This window comes from Oenanthe melanoleuca, chromosome 3 (assembly GCF_029582105.1).
Source record: "Oenanthe melanoleuca isolate GR-GAL-2019-014 chromosome 3, OMel1.0, whole genome shotgun sequence".
NCBI classification, from domain to species: domain Eukaryota; kingdom Metazoa; phylum Chordata; class Aves; order Passeriformes; family Muscicapidae; genus Oenanthe; species Oenanthe melanoleuca.
Window position 1 is genome coordinate 62,079,337 of NC_079336.1, and position 19,126 is coordinate 62,098,462.

At 44.3% G+C, this 19,126-nt stretch overlaps 2 protein-coding genes and 1 non-coding gene across 3 annotated transcripts; all 3 read left to right on the forward strand.

Annotated features, from left to right (window-relative positions):
* The first annotated feature begins 329 nt into the window (after positions 1-329).
* LOC130250852 (skin secretory protein xP2-like) lies at positions 330-15,723 on the forward strand. The gene is made up of 3 exons (XM_056486964.1): positions 330-1,822; positions 10,602-10,800; positions 12,660-15,723. Exons 1-2 carry the CDS (start codon positions 330-332, stop codon positions 10,762-10,764), a joined length of 1,656 nt encoding a protein of 551 aa, XP_056342939.1. The 3' UTR covers positions 10,765-10,800; positions 12,660-15,723.
* STX11 (syntaxin 11) lies at positions 12,665-13,531 on the forward strand. The gene has a single exon (XM_056486966.1). It carries the CDS (start codon positions 12,665-12,667, stop codon positions 13,529-13,531), a length of 867 nt encoding a protein of 288 aa, XP_056342941.1.
* Positions 15,724-19,043: 3,320 nt separating the features above from the next.
* On the forward strand, positions 19,044-19,126 carry TRNAL-UAA (transfer RNA leucine (anticodon UAA)). Its single transcript has one exon. It is a non-coding gene; the product is annotated as a tRNA-Leu (tRNA).

Genomic DNA, 19,126 nt, shown 5'->3' on the forward strand with positions numbered 1-19,126 from the left:
CTACTTCTTGGCACCAACAAAAAAGTAACTTGTATATTTTAAAATTTTCAGATTCAGATTATATTCAAGTTTTGTGATGAAAAGGAGAAAAAAGTATATGTCCTAGATTTTCAAGAAAAGCGAAAACTTCCCGTCTCAGAGAGACTTGAATAACCTCTGTAACTACTTGTGTGGTTAATTAATGTGTATGATTACGTGTAGAAACAAATTGTGACACTAAAGTTCTGTTAGGTTTTTTCTTCAGTTAGAAGGATGGGGAAGTTGTTGGGGTTTTTTCCTCAGGAAGTCACGACGCAAAAAAGGACTTAATTTGACCCCCGCACTGAAGCATGAAGCGAAGAGCGCATCTTCCCCACACTAAGCAGCGGCAATTTGAATTACAGTCACAGAGTCGGAAAGCCCCCGCTTGCCTGCGGGGTGGCGAGGACAAGAAAGGTCAAGGGAGGTCCACGGGGACGATGGCGAAGAAACGGGCCAGCTCACCGCGCCCACGCTTCCCGGCACCCACGGGGCGGGCTTTCCCCGCGGGGCAGCGCCGGGAGCCGGGCACCGTCCCAGGGCCGGGATGGAGGGGCGGGGCGGGGCGGGGCGGGGCGGGGCGCCCGCATGCCAATCAGCCCTCGCAGCCAATGGGCGGGCGCGCCGGCCGCAGGGGCGGGGCCCTCCGCAGGGCGAGCGCTCGCCTCGACGGCGCGGGCGCTGCGGCGGCACCGGCACCTCGGGAAAGGCATCGGCACCTCGGGAACCGCGCCGGCACCTCGGGAACCGCACCGGCATCTCGGGAAAGGTATCGGCACCTCGGGAAAGGCATCGGCACCTCGGGAACCGCGCCGGCACCTCGGGAACCGCACCGGCATCTCGGGAACCGCACCGGCATCTCGGGAAAGGCATCGGCACCTCGGGAACCGCACCGGCATCTCGGGAAAGGCATCGGCACCTCGGGAAAGGCATCGGCACCTCGGGAACCGCACCGGCATCTCGGGAAAGGCATCGGCACCTCGGGAACCGCACCGGCATCTCGGGAACAGCGCCGGCACCTCGGGAACCGCGCCGGCGCCTCGGGAAAGGCATCGGCACCTCGGGAACGGCGCCGGCACCTCGGGAAAGGCATCGGCACCTCGGGAAAGGCATCGGCACCTCGGGAACGGCGCCGGCACCTCGGGAAAGGCTTCGGCACCTCGGGAACCGCGCCGGCACCTCCGGAACCGCGCCGGCACCTCGGGAAAGGCATCGGCATCTCGGGAACCGCACCGGCACCTCGGGAAAGGCATCGGCACCTCGGGAACCGCGCCGGCACCTCCGGAACCGCGCCGGCACCTCGGGAAAGGCATCGGCATCTCGGGAACCGCACCGGCACCTCGGGAAAGGCATCGGCACCTCGGGAACCGCGCCGGCACCTCCGGAACCGCACCGGCACCTCGGGAAAGGCATCGGCACCTCGGGAACCGCGCCGGCACCTCGGGAACCGCACCGGCACCTCGGGAACGGCACCGGCACCTCGGGAACCGCACCGGCACCTCGGGAACGGCACCGGCACCTCGGGAACCGCGCCGGCACCTCGGGAACAGCGCCGGCACCTCGGGAAAGGCATCGGCACCTCGGGAACCGCGCCGGCACCTCGGGAACCGCGCCGGCACCTCGGGAAAGGCATCGGCACCTCGGGAAAGGCATCGGCACCTGGGGAACGGCATCGGTACCTCGGGAAAGGCATCGGCATCTCGGGGAGAGGCACCGGCATCTCGGGAAAGGCATCAGCACCTCGGGAAAGGCTTCCGCATCTCGGGAGCGGCGCGGGCGGAGCGACACGGGCCCGGCTGACCGGGTAAGTACCAGCCGAGACAGCGCTTTCCTCGGGGGCTGGGCAGGGTTTGGTTTCTTCATCCCGGGCACAGCCGTGTTCCCGAGCTCTCCTGAGCATCAGCTGGAGGTCCCGGAGGGAGGGCAGCGCCGGAGCTGTCCCGGGATGTCCGGGCGTGCCCGGTGCTCGCAGCCTGCCCAGCCGGAGAGGCGGAGGGGCCCGGGGCGTGCGGGGCTCCCGGCACCTCGGTCTTGCCTAAAAGCAGAACTGCCCCTTTCGAGTCGAGTGGCGAAATCTGAAGTCCGGAGGCAGGAGAGATGATAGGAAATGCGGACTGGCATTTTGGGTCCCTGCTCCTCATGGAATGCAAAAGAGATGGCTGGGTTTTCACAGGATGAGAGAAAAACATAGGCACTTTCAAATATGTGTCTTCTCACCCAGTCACTACGGATGTCTGCATTTCCACTGCCTTGTTTAGTATTAGCGAGTATTAGCATTTTATTCATAGTGCTCATACATGGTTATTAATAGCTCCACAGCAGATTTTGTAGAAAATTTGGTTTATATGCAAAATATAATAGCTTTGCCTTCTTGAGTGTCATCATGGCCAGATCTGGAAGAGGGTGCAAAAGTTAGTGTTCTTTGATTGCTTCCTATTCAATTGATACTCATTTCCTTCCTACCAAGAAGAACTGGCCCGTGTGTATGTCTGAGATAACTACATGTCACTCTGTGATACTGAGAAAGGAAATGACTAGAAGAACAGCACTGGCCAAAAACTGACACTTGCACTTCTTGCTCCTGTTCTTTAGATGGTATTTCAGCAACTCTCTTTTAAGCTGTCAGGTATCAGATTAGCAATATATGACTTTTTAGGATGAGAATACGATTTGAATTATGATGTTTTCTTACCAGTGCTGATACTCACTATTTAAGTAATGGTGAGACTACAAGATAACCATAATTTTTAATTTTTTTTTTATACAAGACAGACTAGAGGTCTACAGATTAACAAAATAAATGTCATCATTAGGAAAGGATGGTTTAGATGTCCAGCTCCTCCAATGAACTTTTTCTTGTACCTTTTTCTCTTACTGCCTTGTATGCCCACTGCTCTGAAAACTAAATTGCATGTTCAGTTGTATGTTATCTGGCATTTTAACTGAGGCTAAAACTGTGAGTTAAACTCTGTTGTTGAAAGAAATCTCCATGAAGAAAGTAAGCATGGTACAGAAGATCTCTTGAGACATTAAAATAAGTAAAATGTAGTATCTTCTGGGCACTGCAGATAAAATGTGATGCTGTGGAATGCAACTGCAACTCTATCAGTCCTGGAGAATTTGGGTGCTGTGGGATTTGATTCTATGCCTGACATCTTTCACTATACTAACACTAACAGTAACCAAGACCTGCTTCAGAAGGAGCAATGATATTTGCCACTGGTGCATAAATAACACAGAAGGAAGAGAATCAGCTGAGTGAAAAGAGTCACCTAAATTTCTCCCCAGCACAGACAGCACTGTGTGAACAGACAGGTTGTGCTGGACACACAGTGGCACTGGGGTGAGGGCACTGAACAAATCCTGGGAATGCAGGGCCACTGTGGGGCTGTAAGACATTGCTTTATCCATTTGGTGCACTGTAGCTGCGCACCTAAACCAGGCCTGAGAGGGGTTTCTGTATCTTCTCTCTTTCCATCAAGGAAGAAGGTCCCACAGTGCTTCCACAGAGAAATGGTCCAACTTTCAGCAAGTCACAGGCAGTTCAACATAGGCCTAGTGAAAGAAATGGATTACTCTGCATGTTTCCAAGGTCAACACAGGGATCAAACTGACTCACATTTCACAGAAAACTCCTTTTATGTATTGGAGTACTGTCTCTTTCTCCCTGGTCTTCTGAATTAAATGATAATTCCTTCAGCTCCTCTTTCTCCACTATTTTCTGAACTGTTTGGAGACAATGCCAAATATGTTCCCTTTGACTTTTCTAATGTGATAACTGTTTCAGGATGTTCTTTTCCAACTGAGGTCTTATCTATGCCAAACAGAGTAAAACCAGTCCTTCCCAAGCCATCTCTCATATAAGACATAGGGTTTTGGTTTTTTTTACAATGGCAGTATATTGTGAACTTGTTTTGTGGCTTGCAATCAGCTTTCCTGCTGCCAAACTAGGTGTTTCCTAATTTATATTTTATCTAAATGTGCTAGGCTTGTCTATATTGATTTTTTTTTGTTAATTCTTGTCTTACTATCAAGATTACCTTAAATTCTCATTATTTCTCTTCCCCTGCCCCCACCAAATGCTTGCTTCTACTCCCTTCCATTGCAGTGTCACCTGGAGACTGTATAGCTCATGTTTGGTTCCACCCTCCAAGTCACTAATGGAAAATATGGATAACCTCTGAGTGTGACAGATACCCATCCTAATGCTAGTATGTTCAAAACCAATTCTGATGGTGAGAAGACAACTGTTGTGTCAAATATGAAGGTGCTGGACCAGATATACTTTCTATCATCTTTTATCTGGCCCATCAATTTTCTTTTACTCTGGTCATCCCTGTAGTTCAAGGATGACAAAGCATGGTGCAGAAATTACTGGGCAATGTTAACTTGATCCAGTAAACCCATCTCAGTGCCAAATCTGGGGTTACCACTTTTTTGCAGTGAAGCCATTTTGGTTACACTTGCATTTTGGGTTATTCCCTGAGATGTGGCCATGAACCAACTCTGGCGAGGAACATCATTCCCAGGGAGCAGTCTAGGGTTGGTTCCTGGTGAGGGAACTCCACATGAGGGGAGCAAAGCAATTTGGTTTTTATCTCTGCCTTGGTAGGCTAGGTGAGATATCAAGACACTCTACACAATCAGCAAGAGCTCTCACACAGTGCTTGGCACTTACATCTAGGTGAGTTTTATGTAGTTTTATCAGAGAGAACGGTGTCACATATCTTGACTTCAGAAGGCTTATCATGTGTGCAGCTTTTGCCTAATCTGCTATGGCAGTTAACCCATTAATTGCCAGGATTATTCTCAACAAGCTCATGTTCACAAAAGTCAAGGAATTACTGCATGCTCCAGCTTTTCCTGCTATGCCTTTTCTCTGTGCTGTGTTTGTGGTAGTGAAACTCACTTATGATTGAAAGCAAGAATAATGCTTGCTTGGGGATATCAAAAGCTCAATAAGGTTTGTCCCTAATTACATCTCTATCTTCTCTAAACTTCACTGGGGTTTTGAATGGGCCTGTAAACACCCATGGACTGCTAAGTAGTGTAACTGCCATAAAGCCTGACACATCCTTGGGCTGAGGCTGTGGATATAGGGGCTATATCACAAGGATATATGTGTGGCTGTAGGGGTTATTTCCTGTCTGGAACTAGTCTGATACAGTTGTGTAGATTTTGCAATAGGATCACAAACTAAGCCTCATGTGTACTAGCCCACATGACCAAATACCAAGAAAACACTCTGTATTTAACCTTAAAGGAATTTTTTAAAAGTCAAGAGTACTTAGTCTTAGATTGTAACACTTTATCACAAGCCTTGAATATATGTGCTTTTCAAAAAATAATGCAGTTGTGCTAGTTTAAAAACGTCATAGAACCTGTTGCTTCTGACTGATGATCACATGCAACCTCATGTTTCTATTTACATACCAACACAATGTCTTAATCACTTATAAATACACTGTGTGCTAGCAGTAGTAGTTATAAGAATGTGGTATGTACACAGCTATTTCGCTGAGCCAATGAGTTCCAGGGAAGCTGAAGTGATTAATTGGATAATGTATATATTCATGGTGCCCAGTGCCAGCCCTGCCTGTGAATGTGTTGGCTGCTTGCCCTGCACAGTGACCTGTAATGATGCTGAGCTGTAGTAATTGCCAAGAAATGTATGGATGGCTGTCTCACTGTTTATGTTAGTGGTATGGATCTGTCTTAACCATTTGCCAAGCCTTGGAGGTATAGTTCACACTCCCCTTGTCTCCATCTAGGCCAATTTTACCTTGGTGTTGCAAACCAGTGAAGATGAGAAATTTTTTTGTCTACAGTTCTGTTACAACTGCTCCCCACCCCACCCAACCAATAACAAATCTGGTTACAATTGCTCACTTGCATGACTTGTGAGGAAAATGCCAAGAGGAGATACCATGAATCCATTTTATCTATCCACTATTGAAAATTTGTCAGTGGTGATCCATAGCTCTCCAGTGAAAATTTAGACAGCCTAGTAAATAGTAGCAGTCAAGCCAAGACAAGGACAGACTGACCTCTCCAATGCAGGAATAATGTTTACTCTCATGGCTACTGAGTAATACCAAGTTAAAACATCAGATTTTTTTCTCAGTCTTATCATAAATATGTGGAAAATGGCATATTATAGTGCATTTAATGCACACCAGCAGCATCTCCTAGTTTTGATGCTACTGTCTGGGAAAGCTGATAACCAGTCTACAGAAAACACCAGGATGGTTAACTGTATTCAGTACATCTGAGAAGTATTAGATGCACCCCAGATCCTTGAATTTATAATAGGTTGTCATGCAAAAATTGAGAGATTGAATACTGGTAAAGAAACTGAGAGAAGTCAAAGAAGAACCTCCAAAGCTATCGGTATTCTAGCAATTATTGCATTTCTTTGAATTAGAGGTGACAATGTCAATTAATTTCCTCCCCCCTAGGTTTTTCTTAGCCATTATGATAGGAAAGGAACCACAGGAGGCTTGGAGATTCTGCCAGGTGCAGAAGTGGCCTGCAAAAAATGGAGTCATCCCTACTTCTCTGAATATATCAGCCTGTAATAAATAACTTGTCCTGGTATAAACAGAGAAATTGACACTTCATGCAAGCTTTTGGGAAAAAATACCTTGAGATATTTGCAACTGCAGATATTTGCCTCTAGGGTGATGGAAAGTATAAAGGTGGTGTTCTGCTGTACACAGGCTTTGATGAGCACATGAGCTGGGCAGTGTAGTCTTCAGATACACTAGCAACTTCATGATGGATTTCTGTAGCTTTATAGCTGGCATTCGATGTTAACTGCTGGACTTTTAATTCCTGAATACATTTTGTCTATTTTCAAACATTGTGAAATCCAAGAAATTCCAGACAGAATAACTTTTTTTCAGTGAGGCCATAAAAAGATTTTGAACTGCTGATCCCTGTCATAGTTGTTAATATTGGAGTTAGTACATGATCACATATGTGATCTTAAAACAGCTTGAGAAGACAAACTGTCCTAATTACTAGGTTATAACTTTTTGTTTGTTTGTTTCAGGCTCTTACAGAGGAGAAGAGAGAATAAAAGTTGAGTAATTTGAAAAATTCAAGCCTACTGTGCCTCTTGTGATGGGCATGGTTGGGAAGACAGGGAATTTGTACTCTGCTAATACTCTCAATAACTCTTCTGGAAAGAGGAAAACCTGCTGTTCAAAAAAAGTCGTTTTCCCAAGTTAATATTGTCAAATCTTTTATTAGACAACAGATACCAAGCAAAAATATTAATTCTGATCTAAGACAATTGTTTACAAAACAGATAGTTCCTAGAAAATTATTAAATCTGAACTCCAACTCTTAAACAAAAGGCTTCCATTAAATTTAATTTTTTTTTAACCTATGCATGACTTGCATTGTAGTGCTACAGCAGCACTTGATTTGCCTTGGAATGCAGTGTGTTCAATTCAGCGAGTCCATCTGAGTAGATTTCCATCAATACTACATGCTCTACAAGCCATATGGGAAGTTACTGACATGTGCTGACTCACACTTAGCTATGAAGTAATTTTGCCTAAGAGCAGGTTATTTCCTAATTGCTCACCACTTGTTTTTTGGATCACATCTATTGTGTGTCATGTGATCAAAATCACATGCCATTCAGAGCCAGGATGAACCATGTGGGTTCCTTTTACCTTCCAAGGCCGAGAAGAACTACTGACAGAAATTATTTTTAACCAACTTGTTTTGAAATACCTGTTGTTCCTCAAACAACTGAAGTAAAAGCTTCATCTTGTAAGGCTCTACTCAAGACTGAAAAGATTACTGACTAGACTTTTGGTAAGCCACAAGATGGTATTAAGTAGCAGCTGCCATTTATGAATGCTGTAAAAAAAATTTTTTACACTGCCTTACTTCCTAGCAGGTGGCCATGAAATATGGATGCTGTGCTGAAACTGCTCCATCATTTCACCATTTATCCCGAAACTCTGATCACAGAATCACAGAATATTCTGAGCTGGAAGGAACACACAAGGATCATTGAGCCCAGCTCTTAAGTGAATTGCCCATATGGAGATTGAGTGTGGATATACAAATGTTAACACTGAAATAAACATAAGTGTGCAATTCACTTGTTTCTATAGAAGTAACTTTTTATCCTTAGATCATTTCTGCATAGTTAACAGAACATGAGCAATGTTAGGCAATGTTTGTAGGACTCCCTTTTGTATGTATGTGGGGCTGACAGAAAGGGGGTGTATGCATATGCATAGTTTTTGATTATCAGAGTGGATTTTCTTTCTTGTCTGAAATCCCATGTCATACACAGTTGTCTGGGGCTGCAGTCTTATTGCAACAGGACAATTTGCATGTTTCTCATGCATCATGGGAAAGCTTGTCACTGCAGTGATTAATACCAGTAAGTAGCACAGTAATGTGAAAAGACGAGCAGTGAGCATGCCCTCAGGTGACCGTCCTTGCTGGGTATCTGCCTTCAAAGTTGTTACCTCTGCATTTGTCACCTGGCCTGTGTTTCCTGTGTGTGTGTTTGGGTGTACACATCATGATGGACTACAGAAGCAGCTTCATATTTACAAGGACAGATTTACCATAAATACAAATGTGGAAGTACATGTTCCAGTTTGAACATATGTAACATTTTAAAATAAAACAAAACTGACAGCTAATCTATTAAACCTCATACTCTTAGAATTAAGGCAATTGCAGCTGTTACTCCAGAGTAGTTGCTGTCTTGATGTTCTAATGTGTTAGATGTCTCTTTTATAGACTTGTGCGAGTAGTTGAATATATTTAATGTTCATGGTCAAATTAGCAAAGTTTTTATCTAAGGCTGATTACCAGAGACATTTGGACATTGTCAAACCCAGGCCTGCTCAAAATGCACACAGGCAGTTTAGGTTGCTGAAGGCCATATCAAGTAGAGTTTTAAATTTCTTTAAGGATGCTGATTCCAAAACTTTTCTAGGCACTTTTTCCATAATTTCTAAAGGTTTGGAGTTTTCCTCTTTTTCCTTCCCTCTCCCCACCATCTTCCCCCCCACCCCCCCATTTTGTATCTGGCTGGCTCTTCTCTTGTTTCCACTTAGGTCAGTTGCATCTTGTGCTATTGCTGTATGTACATTTCCATGAAGGGTCTAGCCTTGCATTAAGCAGTTAGTGATGGCAACAAGATCTCCCTTGAGCTTCCTGTTTCTCAGGCTGAACATTCCCAGCTCTCTCAGCCTCTTCATATGTCAAGTGCTCCAGCACCTCTGACCACCTCTGTGGCCTCACCTGAGCTCATCCCAGTGTGTCTGGTGAGTAACACTCCAGGTGTGGTTTCTCAAGGGTCAGACAGGAGGGGTCCCTTTCCTTCCTCAACTTTTGCTGCTCCATGTTGCTGTTTATGCCCGTTCAGCACACTGAGGACCTGCAGAGCTGCTTCCCTGAGAGCCCAACTTCTGTTGCTGCACTGGGCACTGTATGAAGCAAGAGACTGATGCTCATTTTACAAACTGAGGTCTGAGGCTATCCCTAACTACCAATAATGTACCCTGTATTAATATATTGCTGTTCCAATTACAAGCAATGCAATCAATGTGTACGTAGATGCAAACTTTGCTGAGTAACAACAGCATCTGATAAAGGAGGCCAACTTTTCTAAACCATGATTTATTAAGTTGAAATATTTCAAATTGCTGTTCCCCCTTGCTCCTCTGCTTATTTATTTCAGCTCTTTAGTGTCAGTTCTGTCCCTGACACCATCCAAGGAATGCTTGGAAGTTATTGTCCTCTCTTGGGAAGATCTGGTTCCCCCTTGTTTGAAATAAGAATTTGAATAGGAAAATACCTCTGTAGTGATGCTACATTCCAGCCTACTGTTTTTCTTTATGTAAAAAATCCTGAAATTCTGCCAAATTGTGAGTTTCTCAAAGCAACAGTTTCCAAATACTACAAATAAATTTACTGTGTTCCTTGAGCAAAAGGTGCTCAAGAAAGCTGGAATCTAAACATTTTCTTGAACCTCACAAATCTCTTTAGCCAAATACTGCAAATTCTGACCTATGGAGTACTTGAGCATGTTCAGCATAAAGCTGAACAAGTGTCCTCTGTAATTAGTGGTGTTTGTGGTCTAATACAATGCTGAAATACAGGCATAAAGTTACTGTCCTTTCATCCTGTCTTGGTACTGTGTGTAGATAAGGAAGGGCATCTTGAAAATGTGAAGATGAAGTGGGAAGCAGACTAGGTGATGCACTTTAGAAACAGAGTGTAAAAGACAGGACTTGGTGAGAATGAAAGAAAGTGCCAAAAAGTCCCTCATTTTGTAGGACTCTGAAGTCAGGTTCAAGTAGATGGCATCCATTTGTTAGGACAAAAGTCACTTTAACTGTGGAGACATATCCCAGACAGGTACAGGTCCTCAATGCAGAGTTAAAAGATACTAATGTTGAGCACCTTAAATGTAAATTTTGGTACCTCGATACAAATAATGTAGGCTTTTAGAACTAAGTATTGGGAAGCTGGGAAAACCCAGGGTGAAGATTGTAAGTTCAACTGCAACTTGATCCCTCTGTTCCGCCTGCAACTAGAGTCCACTGGATCTGTTGGATCACGGAGATCGTGTGTGATGCTGTCCATGTCACTGGAGAGGAGCTCTTCACAAGTGGCCTTGATCCATGTGTTCATTCTCTGATGTCCAGCTTGCTCCTTCGTGATCTTACTCAGCAAAGTACTCGAGGCTTGCAGCAGTGACTGAAGGCAGAAGGGGCTGACTTCTGAATATTCCAGGTACAAAGAACTGTGCTTGAAGGGTCTCCATCATCATAAATTACCAAGAGTCTATCACTATTGTCCTTAATGACTCTGGGCTGAAACCTGAATTGTGGGGCTGTTAGATCTGCCTTTCCCCAAAAAACTGGTCAGAGTTTATGTAACTTTACAAAGATTTTGCAGGGGAAATCCCCGAGGAAATTAACAGTAGCAGCATAGTCAATGAGACAGCATGAACTTATATTCAGTACATATAGACTGTAAGCAGAGGCTTGGTGGAAGTGATAGTGCACAGGCCAGTGTTTAATTGCATGATCTTCCTGTGTGCAGGCAACATTGTGGTGCAATCCAAGGCCACACTTGACAGCTCCTTACTCTTCTTTTAATGTTTGACTTTTTAACCTTTCCTGTTGTATTAAAAGAAAGAAAAAAGCAGTATTTTTAGAGATGCTGCAGAATTAGTATACACATGAATTTACTACAGCATTCGTATTTTCATGTTGTGAATTACTATGCATTTGCTTCCACATTTCTTCCTGGGGAAGGAAGGGTAGATTTACTCTTACAAAATTATGAATTTATTACACAGGAGCTTTACTCAGTGATGGCTTGACAAAGAAAACACAAACAGAAAGCAAAATCATTGTTGAGCCAGTTGTTACTATGCTCTCTATAGAAGGCTGATGAAATTTAATTTTTCTTAAGTTTAAGGGATGGTAAGCACAAAGCACAGAATCACAAAATTTGTAGGCTTGGAAGAGACCTTAGAGATCATTTAGTCGAAATCTCTGCCAAGATAGGGTAACCTGAATCAGGTGACACAAGAATGTGTCCAGTGGGTCTCCCTCCAGAGAGGGAGACTCCATGACCTGCCTGGGCAGCCTCTGCCACCCTCAATGTACAGAAGTTTTTCCTTATGCTGAGATGAAACTTTTGTGTCTTAGTTTAAGGACATTTTTCTTTGTCCTGTTGCTGGGTACCACTGAAAAGAGTCTGCCACCATCCTCTTGGCACCTGTCTTGGACATATTTATATGCATTGATCAGATCCTCTCCCAGTCTTCTCTTCTCTAGAATAAATAGGTCCTGCAGTGTCTCTTCATAAGAGAGATGCTCCACACCCCTAATTCTTGATGTCTGATACTCCAGGGTCAATGATCGCATCGGGAGACACTAAAGTTACTTTTTCTTTTTTTCTTTTTTTTTATTTTTTCTTTTCTTTTTTTTTTTTTCCTTTTTTCTTTCCTTTTTTCCTTTTTCTCTTTTTTCATTCCCCCCCCCCCATCTTGATGCTTTCCATACCATTTTTTGAAACTTTTCTTTCCCAACTGTATTGCTAAATGCCATTTCTGTTTCTTAGTATTCTCCCAGGAAAAGCAAACTTAGAATGAGGAAAGCCCTGTGACATTTTGGGCAGTTGATTTAATGAAGGATCAGGATCTAGAGGAGAGTTCTCTAGTGAGCAGTAATGGAAAGTGTTTGGTTATTAACATGTCTATAGTTCCTGATAGCTGAAACCTTCCTATCTGGTTTTCCTCTCCAAGTAAAAGACTGGCATTTTGTGGGGAGTTTGGGACTGTCCTACTATTCTTTTTGATTTGTCTTCAGAATTTGTTGACTTCTTTCCTACAGTTTTTGTTTCTAACCTTAGTACTTTCTAGAACAGTGTTCTAGCAGAGTTTTGGATGTGATATCCATCACTGTATAAAATACTGCAAACAAATTTAAAATCTGGTATTTTGGGTTATCTTTGATAAGTTAAGTTTGTTATCTATGATTTAATTATCACCGTGATGTAGCTATTAGTTGCAAATTTTCAACTTTTTTAACCAATATTTTAGTAACTTCAAACTCATTCCTCCTGTTCCTGTTTTACAGGCAGGATGAAAGACCGTTTAAGCGAGCTGCGTGAATTCGCCAGGTTACACAACCAACAGTTTTCTGATAGTGATGATGATGAAAATTCACCCCAGGATATTCTCCTTTATGAGACGGACTATGCCTTGGAAATTCTTCATAAGGACATCCAGACCATACGGACAGAAAATGACCACCTAAAAGCAGATGTCAACCGTCTCAGAAAGCAAAACACCCGCTTCCTTACCTCCATGCGCCGGCTTAGTAGCATCAAACGAGATACTAATTGTATTGCCAGAGACATTAAGAGCCGTGGAGAAAGCATCCACAGGAAACTGCAGATAATGAGAGATTTCTGTGAAGATGCCATAACAAAATATGGAGCCATGTCTGTCATTGCCAGGGTGGCGAAGAACCATTACGTTGACCTCATGCACACATTTCAGGACGCTATGTTTGATTACAATGCAACAGAGATGAACCAGCGGGAGAACTGCAAGATTCGAATTCAGCGGCAGCTGGAGATCATGGGCAAAGATGTTTCTGGACACCAGATTGAGGAGATGATAGAGCAAGGCAAGTGGGATGTCTTCTCCGAGAATCTCTTGTCGGATGTTAAGGGAGCTCGCGCAGCCTTGAATGAGATAGAGACGCGACACAAGGAGCTGGTGAAGTTGGAAGGTCGCATTAAGGAAGTTCATGAGCTCTTTCTGCAGGTGGCCCTGCTGGTGGAGGAACAGGCAGACACCTTTGATGTTATTGAGATAAATATGCAAAATGTTGAGGACTATGTAGGAGATGCTAAAGACCAAGTGAAAAAAGCTTTGGAATACAGGAGAAAACATCCTCTCAGAACAATCCTCTGCTGCTGCTTATCATGTTGCAGAAGGTGATGGTCCCACTGGAGCTATCACAGACTGACTTGAATGCCTTCAAAATCATGTGTTCTTTCCTGAGATTTTCTCTAATGTCAAGCCCTAGAAACGGGGGATATTTTGCAGTTGGTTTTGTTCATTGCCTTTTTATTAAATGTGCTGAAGGCTTTTTCTATTTATGAACTCCTAGAAATGTCGATAAAACTATTTTTAATCTAATTTTTATTGAAAGGTGCTGTTACTGTAACTAGAGGTGCAATATCTCTACAGTGATACTTGTTTCATATAGGCAAGAAAGAAGAATGAGTAACTTGTCCTAGGGAAGATGAATACTTTCAAAAGGCAACTTTATTCTTATTTGTCAAAGTGAGGCTGCAGGCGGTGAGGCCTTATTGCCTGGGATGACACAGTACACCACAGAATCAGGAGGTTTCAGTTTTAACTAGTTTGGAGCCTGTCTGATGAAAATTTAACAAAATACTGAGCCTGGAGCAGGACACAGAACTAGTTTCTCTTTCAAATTGATTTCCAGCTGTCTGGAATCTTAACAGAAGTGGCTGCACCTTAAATGATAAAATGCATGTGTTGGTCTATTTGTGTGCAAGTGACTGCTTTTTTCCATTTTGAGTGCCCAACTCTCTCAAGGTGGCTAAAAGCACTGCTAACACTGAGGCATCTCACTCACTTCTAACTTGAGCCACTCTGGAATTTCAGTTTCCATGCCATGCTTTCACGTTCTGATGCATTTTTCTGCCAACTAACACTTCAGCCAGAGGAGAAACATGTAGTGGCCTTCTGCAGAACACCCACAAGAAGACAACAGCTGTGGGGCTGAGAAAGCATTTTAGGATCTCCTGTACTGGCACATACATAGAAGCAGTTTTAGTGGAATGTTTGGTCGGTCAGCACACTTTTATTTTTTATAAGCATTGACCAAATATGGGGTTTTTTTTAATATCTATTTTAAATAAGATGAAGGAATATATTTTTTTAATATGCAGTTTTACTGGTGTACAGAAATTTTTACTTTTCTCCAATTGTTGGGAAATCTCCACCTGGAAAAGCAAATAGATCTATTTCTTCAGTATACCTGAAGAAGAAAGAAAACAGTTTCATGTCATTTCAGTGGTTTTTTCAAGCTCAAAAGGAAAGTCTCCTTTTGTGTAATGGGAGTCTGCTCTTCCACAAGGGCAAACCAGTAGGTTTGGAGTATTGCAAGCAAATAAAAAATGTGCAGCCCTGGTAAGCACTGAGCACTGTCACTGAAACATATTCACAAAATCTGGTGATTGATCATAGCTCCTGCTTCTGGAGGTTTTCCAACTGTATTTCTAGGTGGCTTCCTGATACACTGTGATCTATTGCTATCCTTTGAAATAATGCAGGACATTTTTTCAGAAATTATTTTTTTTTAACTGATGGTCTTATTTGTACTGATTTTAATAAATATATTTCAGCATTTCAAATATTTTGTATTTGGGAGTTTTCCTCAGATGTACATAGATGTACATCTTCCTGCGCCAGTCGCAGTGAAACTTCTCCCTTCTTACCTTTTGCACTCTGATTTTATATGTGAAAAAAAAAATACCCCAAACATTTCCTACTATTTGTATTAATATAAAAAAACAGCAAAATAAATCCAACTACCAAGTTTTCATATCTTACTGGGAAACAATTTTAGCCAGACAGGCTTTTTTACAGAAATAGAAACTAAAGGGATAAGTCTTCTCAGAAACTGAGTGTCCCTTTTGCTGTAGCACCTGTCTCTGATAACATGGAAGAGTGAGGAACACCAGTCTCCTGACTATAAGATATTTTGATATTCAGTGGTATACTGGTGATATCAGTGTTATTCTTGTCTGAGGACCTCTCTTCAGACAAGGTGTTCAGACTTGAAGTGGGAGGAAGGAGGGTGATGAGCTGAGACCACAGCCAGTGGCTTTGGTGCTACTCAAGAAGACAAAGTTGTTTACTCTGTAGGTACTGCCATTAAGTCAGTGGAACTGTGCATTTATAGAGAAATACCCTAAACTTCTAAGAGTCAGGATGTGGGGATGAGCCAATACAGAATGAAATCATGTAATTCCTTTCACATGCATATTCCTAACACTTGCCAATGTTTTTGATAAAAAATATGTACATGGTTTTTTGTGCTGGTTTCTTTTTTGCATGTACAAATGGAATAAAATATTTAATAAGAAAAACTGAAAGTGCAGTGTGTTGTACATAGAATCTGCAGCTCTGAAGAGTTTTTTTGCATTGTCAAAGTTTAGTTTAAAAGTTGCTGGACTAAATTATGAGTTGGTAAAAAGAGATTAAGCAAGGCCTAGAAAAAAAAGCCCTCCTAATATTTTTTGCCATGGTAAATTAAATATGTTGCATATTGAGACAAACTTGCTATTGTTTTTTCCCTAAAAAACCCAAGATAAATGAGTTTCATGCATTTCAAGATGATTCTCTAGTAAAAAAAAAAAAAATTATTCTGGCAGTTCTGAGAGACCTTGATGATTTCACTAGTAGATATGCAAAACTAGCATTCAAATCTTTAGCTTGATTTGAGGCACAGGGAAAGAGAGCGGAAAGAAAGGCCAGTTGTAGACCTTCTCTGTTGGCTTAGAGCTGTTGCTGTGGGGAAAAAAAAAAAAAAAGAGAATTAGTCAAAAACCAATCTGATACCTTTTAAAACTATTTTTAAGATGCATCATGAGTTAAGAGACACTTAAAAATGACTTCCAGTAACTGGAGCAATTGTTCTATCATTCTCTTCCTTGCAAATATGTCCATTGCTTAATACTTTGGGGGTTTTTCTACCCTTCAGTTGTGTAAGAACTCAAATTTAGCCAGCCCATGAACTTGCCTAATCACAGTTAAACAGACTTTTGAAAAAAAGCCCTGACCACACCATAGCTACAAGTACTCATGCCACACAGGATGAGTGGAAGAAGATGATAAAAGTTGCTTGATAATATGTCAGCATGCTAATAACAGAAGCTGAAGAATGGACATCTTCTGAGGAAAGCTGCCTTTTGCTTCTGAAAGATAGCACAACTTCTAAGCAGATGTGTGTAGCACATTCTATGGGTCAGTAGGGTTTTTTCCCCCTCTTCCCTCATATGGCAAACTCTTAAACTGGGTTTGAGGTGTGAAGAAGTTAAAATCTGACAGGGGAAGTTTTAGCTTTTAGCTGTTACTTTGGTTTTGTTTCCTACTGAAACTAAAGCTCCACAATCCACACCACCAACCATCCACCAACCAGTTCTTTCTGAGGAGGACAAAGAAGAACTGGAAACCAGGGGCACTTTGCTCTTTCCAAAAAGTGTAAGACAGCACAGCATACACATAAGAGACAAAAAAATTCCCCTATTACAAAATATAATGTTTAGTATGTAATGGATATGCATGTCAGTCTTCATTTCATCTTAAGGGCCTTTTTTTTTTTTTTTTTGTCTTTGTTTGGAATCATGGGTTTCATTTTAGAGAAATGTCGGTGGGACAAATGCTTCCTCAAAATGAAGGACTAGACTGTGGACACTCTTGCACACATGATCAGGTATCTCTGGCACATGTCTTGGGAGAAATTTCTTGAAGTAAAGCGATAGCTCTTAAGATCCAAATACCATTTTTTTCTGGAGGCTGAACTGAGTAGCTATGCTAAACTGCTGCTTTGCTTATCTAACCTGCATTAAGGATGTTTTGAATGCATAGCCCAAGCTCTATTGTTATTATTTCTTGAAAACAAAACATGTTCTCTAGATTTTTGAAACGTGGTAGTTATTTGAAATCGATTTGAAGAAGGAAAGCCCTACATGGGGTTCTGCTTCTGTCTCTAGGACAGTATCACAGATACAATGAAGGCAGGAAACAGTAATTTAATAGATACTGTATGTGGTGATTCTGGTTAATAAATTTCCAATGCAATGGGATTTTCTCATGGAGCTGTGCTGTTTGTTTCTATAATATGTAAGAAGGCAACAGCAGATCTATCTTCCTCCACATTTTTAGCATATTATGTAGTGTCTTCATAATGGCTGAGCCAAAGCAAGTAAGAGCCAGCAGAAGACAGCTTTACCATCACGCCTCATCGTGCATACATTGTTAGGGCAGCAAGTCTGAACAAGAAAAGTAACATTTTACTGTGTTTCTTAGAAATAGTGTCAGATGTGAACAGAAAAGGAAAAAACCTAACTAACGGCGTTTCTCTACTCAATACTTTGCTGAAAGGCACAACCCTACTGAATAGAGAACTATGGCATGCCACTCACTTCAAGGCAATGATACAGCTTGGCAAGTTCCACTGGAAGAGCTGCTCCTTTATCCATGAGCTCCCGCGTGTGAACAACACGTATGCAAAACGTTAACAATTCCCTTGCATGGCACGCGAGAGTATCTTCCCTCACCAGCATGCCTGGTGTCCCGGGGCTCTCTGAGCACTAAGAGCAGAGTCAGGCACCACCCGCGGCCGCGAATGGGAGCCGCAGCCCCTTGCGGAGGGGCAGGGGCAGCCGGGGTGTCCAGCACACACCCGGGCAGGCAGTGTGCTCCCGTTCTGCTCTGGGAAGCAGGCGGCCCCCGCCTCCCCCTCGTGTGCTGGCGGCGGCACAGGCCGCGTCCTCAGCTGTGCTGGGCGGGATTTCCTCACACCGCACAGGTGCCAGTGTGGTGCCGTGCAGGATGGCCAGGTTCTCCGCTGGGAAACAGCGGCGAGAGTGGGAGCCACTGCCAGAGGCAAAGCCAGCGAAGCGACACTTTCCCATTTCCCCCCTGATGCGCGGAGGAAGGGGGAGGTCCCAGGGCAGGCAGACACCGGGAATATTGCCATAGGTGCTTCCGTAGACCCGGCATATAGTGGCGATCTTTCCCCCGCCATATTTTCCCGCCTAATTAAGCATAGTTGATAGCTTTGCGCATTGTTGGTTTCGGTTTTCCTTCTACGAGCGAGAGAAGCTACATTCCAGGAAACACTTGGACGGAAATAATAAAGTGCCGGTGCCTTATCGGCACAACCCCTCACGCCGGAGGAGCCCGCGGGCAGCACGGCCCCTGCTCTGAGGGGATGGGCCCGCGCAGCCCAGAGCCCGCAGTGCCGCACCCGCGCTGCCCGCTGCCCTCGCACCCCGCTGCCCCCGGCCCGGCGCCGCCCGCCCCGCTCTCCCCCAGGGGCGGGCCCGTGCCAGCGCCGCGCACCTCCCCCGCCTCCCCCTTCCGCTCCGGGCCCGGCGCCCGGCGGCGGGGGGAAGGTGGCGGCGGCGGGTCCGGCTTGGCTCTGCTCGGTCCCGGTCCGGGTCCCTGGCAGCGCTCCCCGCCGGGCCCTGCCCGCCCGCTTCCCGCCCGCTTCCCGCCGCCGGGAGAGGCCGCCCGCGCGCGCCGCCCGTGCGCTCCGCGGCCCCGCGCTGGGAATAAAGGCGGGAGGGCGCGGCGGCGGCGCGGGGAGGGCGGCGTGAGGGGCACCCCGGGGTCGCGGGCGGCTCGGGGGGCGGGCGGGAGCGCGGCCGTGAATGTAGGAGCGGCTGCGAGCCGTCCCGGTATCTGCACCAGGATGGCCGAGTGGTTAAGGCGTTGGACTTAAGATCCAATGGACGCATGTCCGCGTGGGTTCGAACCCCACTCCTGGTA

Excerpts from the sequence above, each read along its gene's own strand:
- LOC130250852 (XM_056486964.1), top strand. The coding sequence starts at position 330 with ATGAAGCGAAGAGCGCATCTTCCCCACACTAAGCAGCGGCAATTTGAA. Across the intron at positions 1,823-10,601 it reads ACACGGGCCCGGCTGACCGG|AGTCCACTGGATCTGTTGGA; the intron begins GTAAGTACCAGC and ends GCCTGCAACTAG.
- STX11 (XM_056486966.1), top strand. The coding sequence starts at position 12,665 with ATGAAAGACCGTTTAAGCGAGCTGCGTGAATTCGCCAGGTTACACAAC.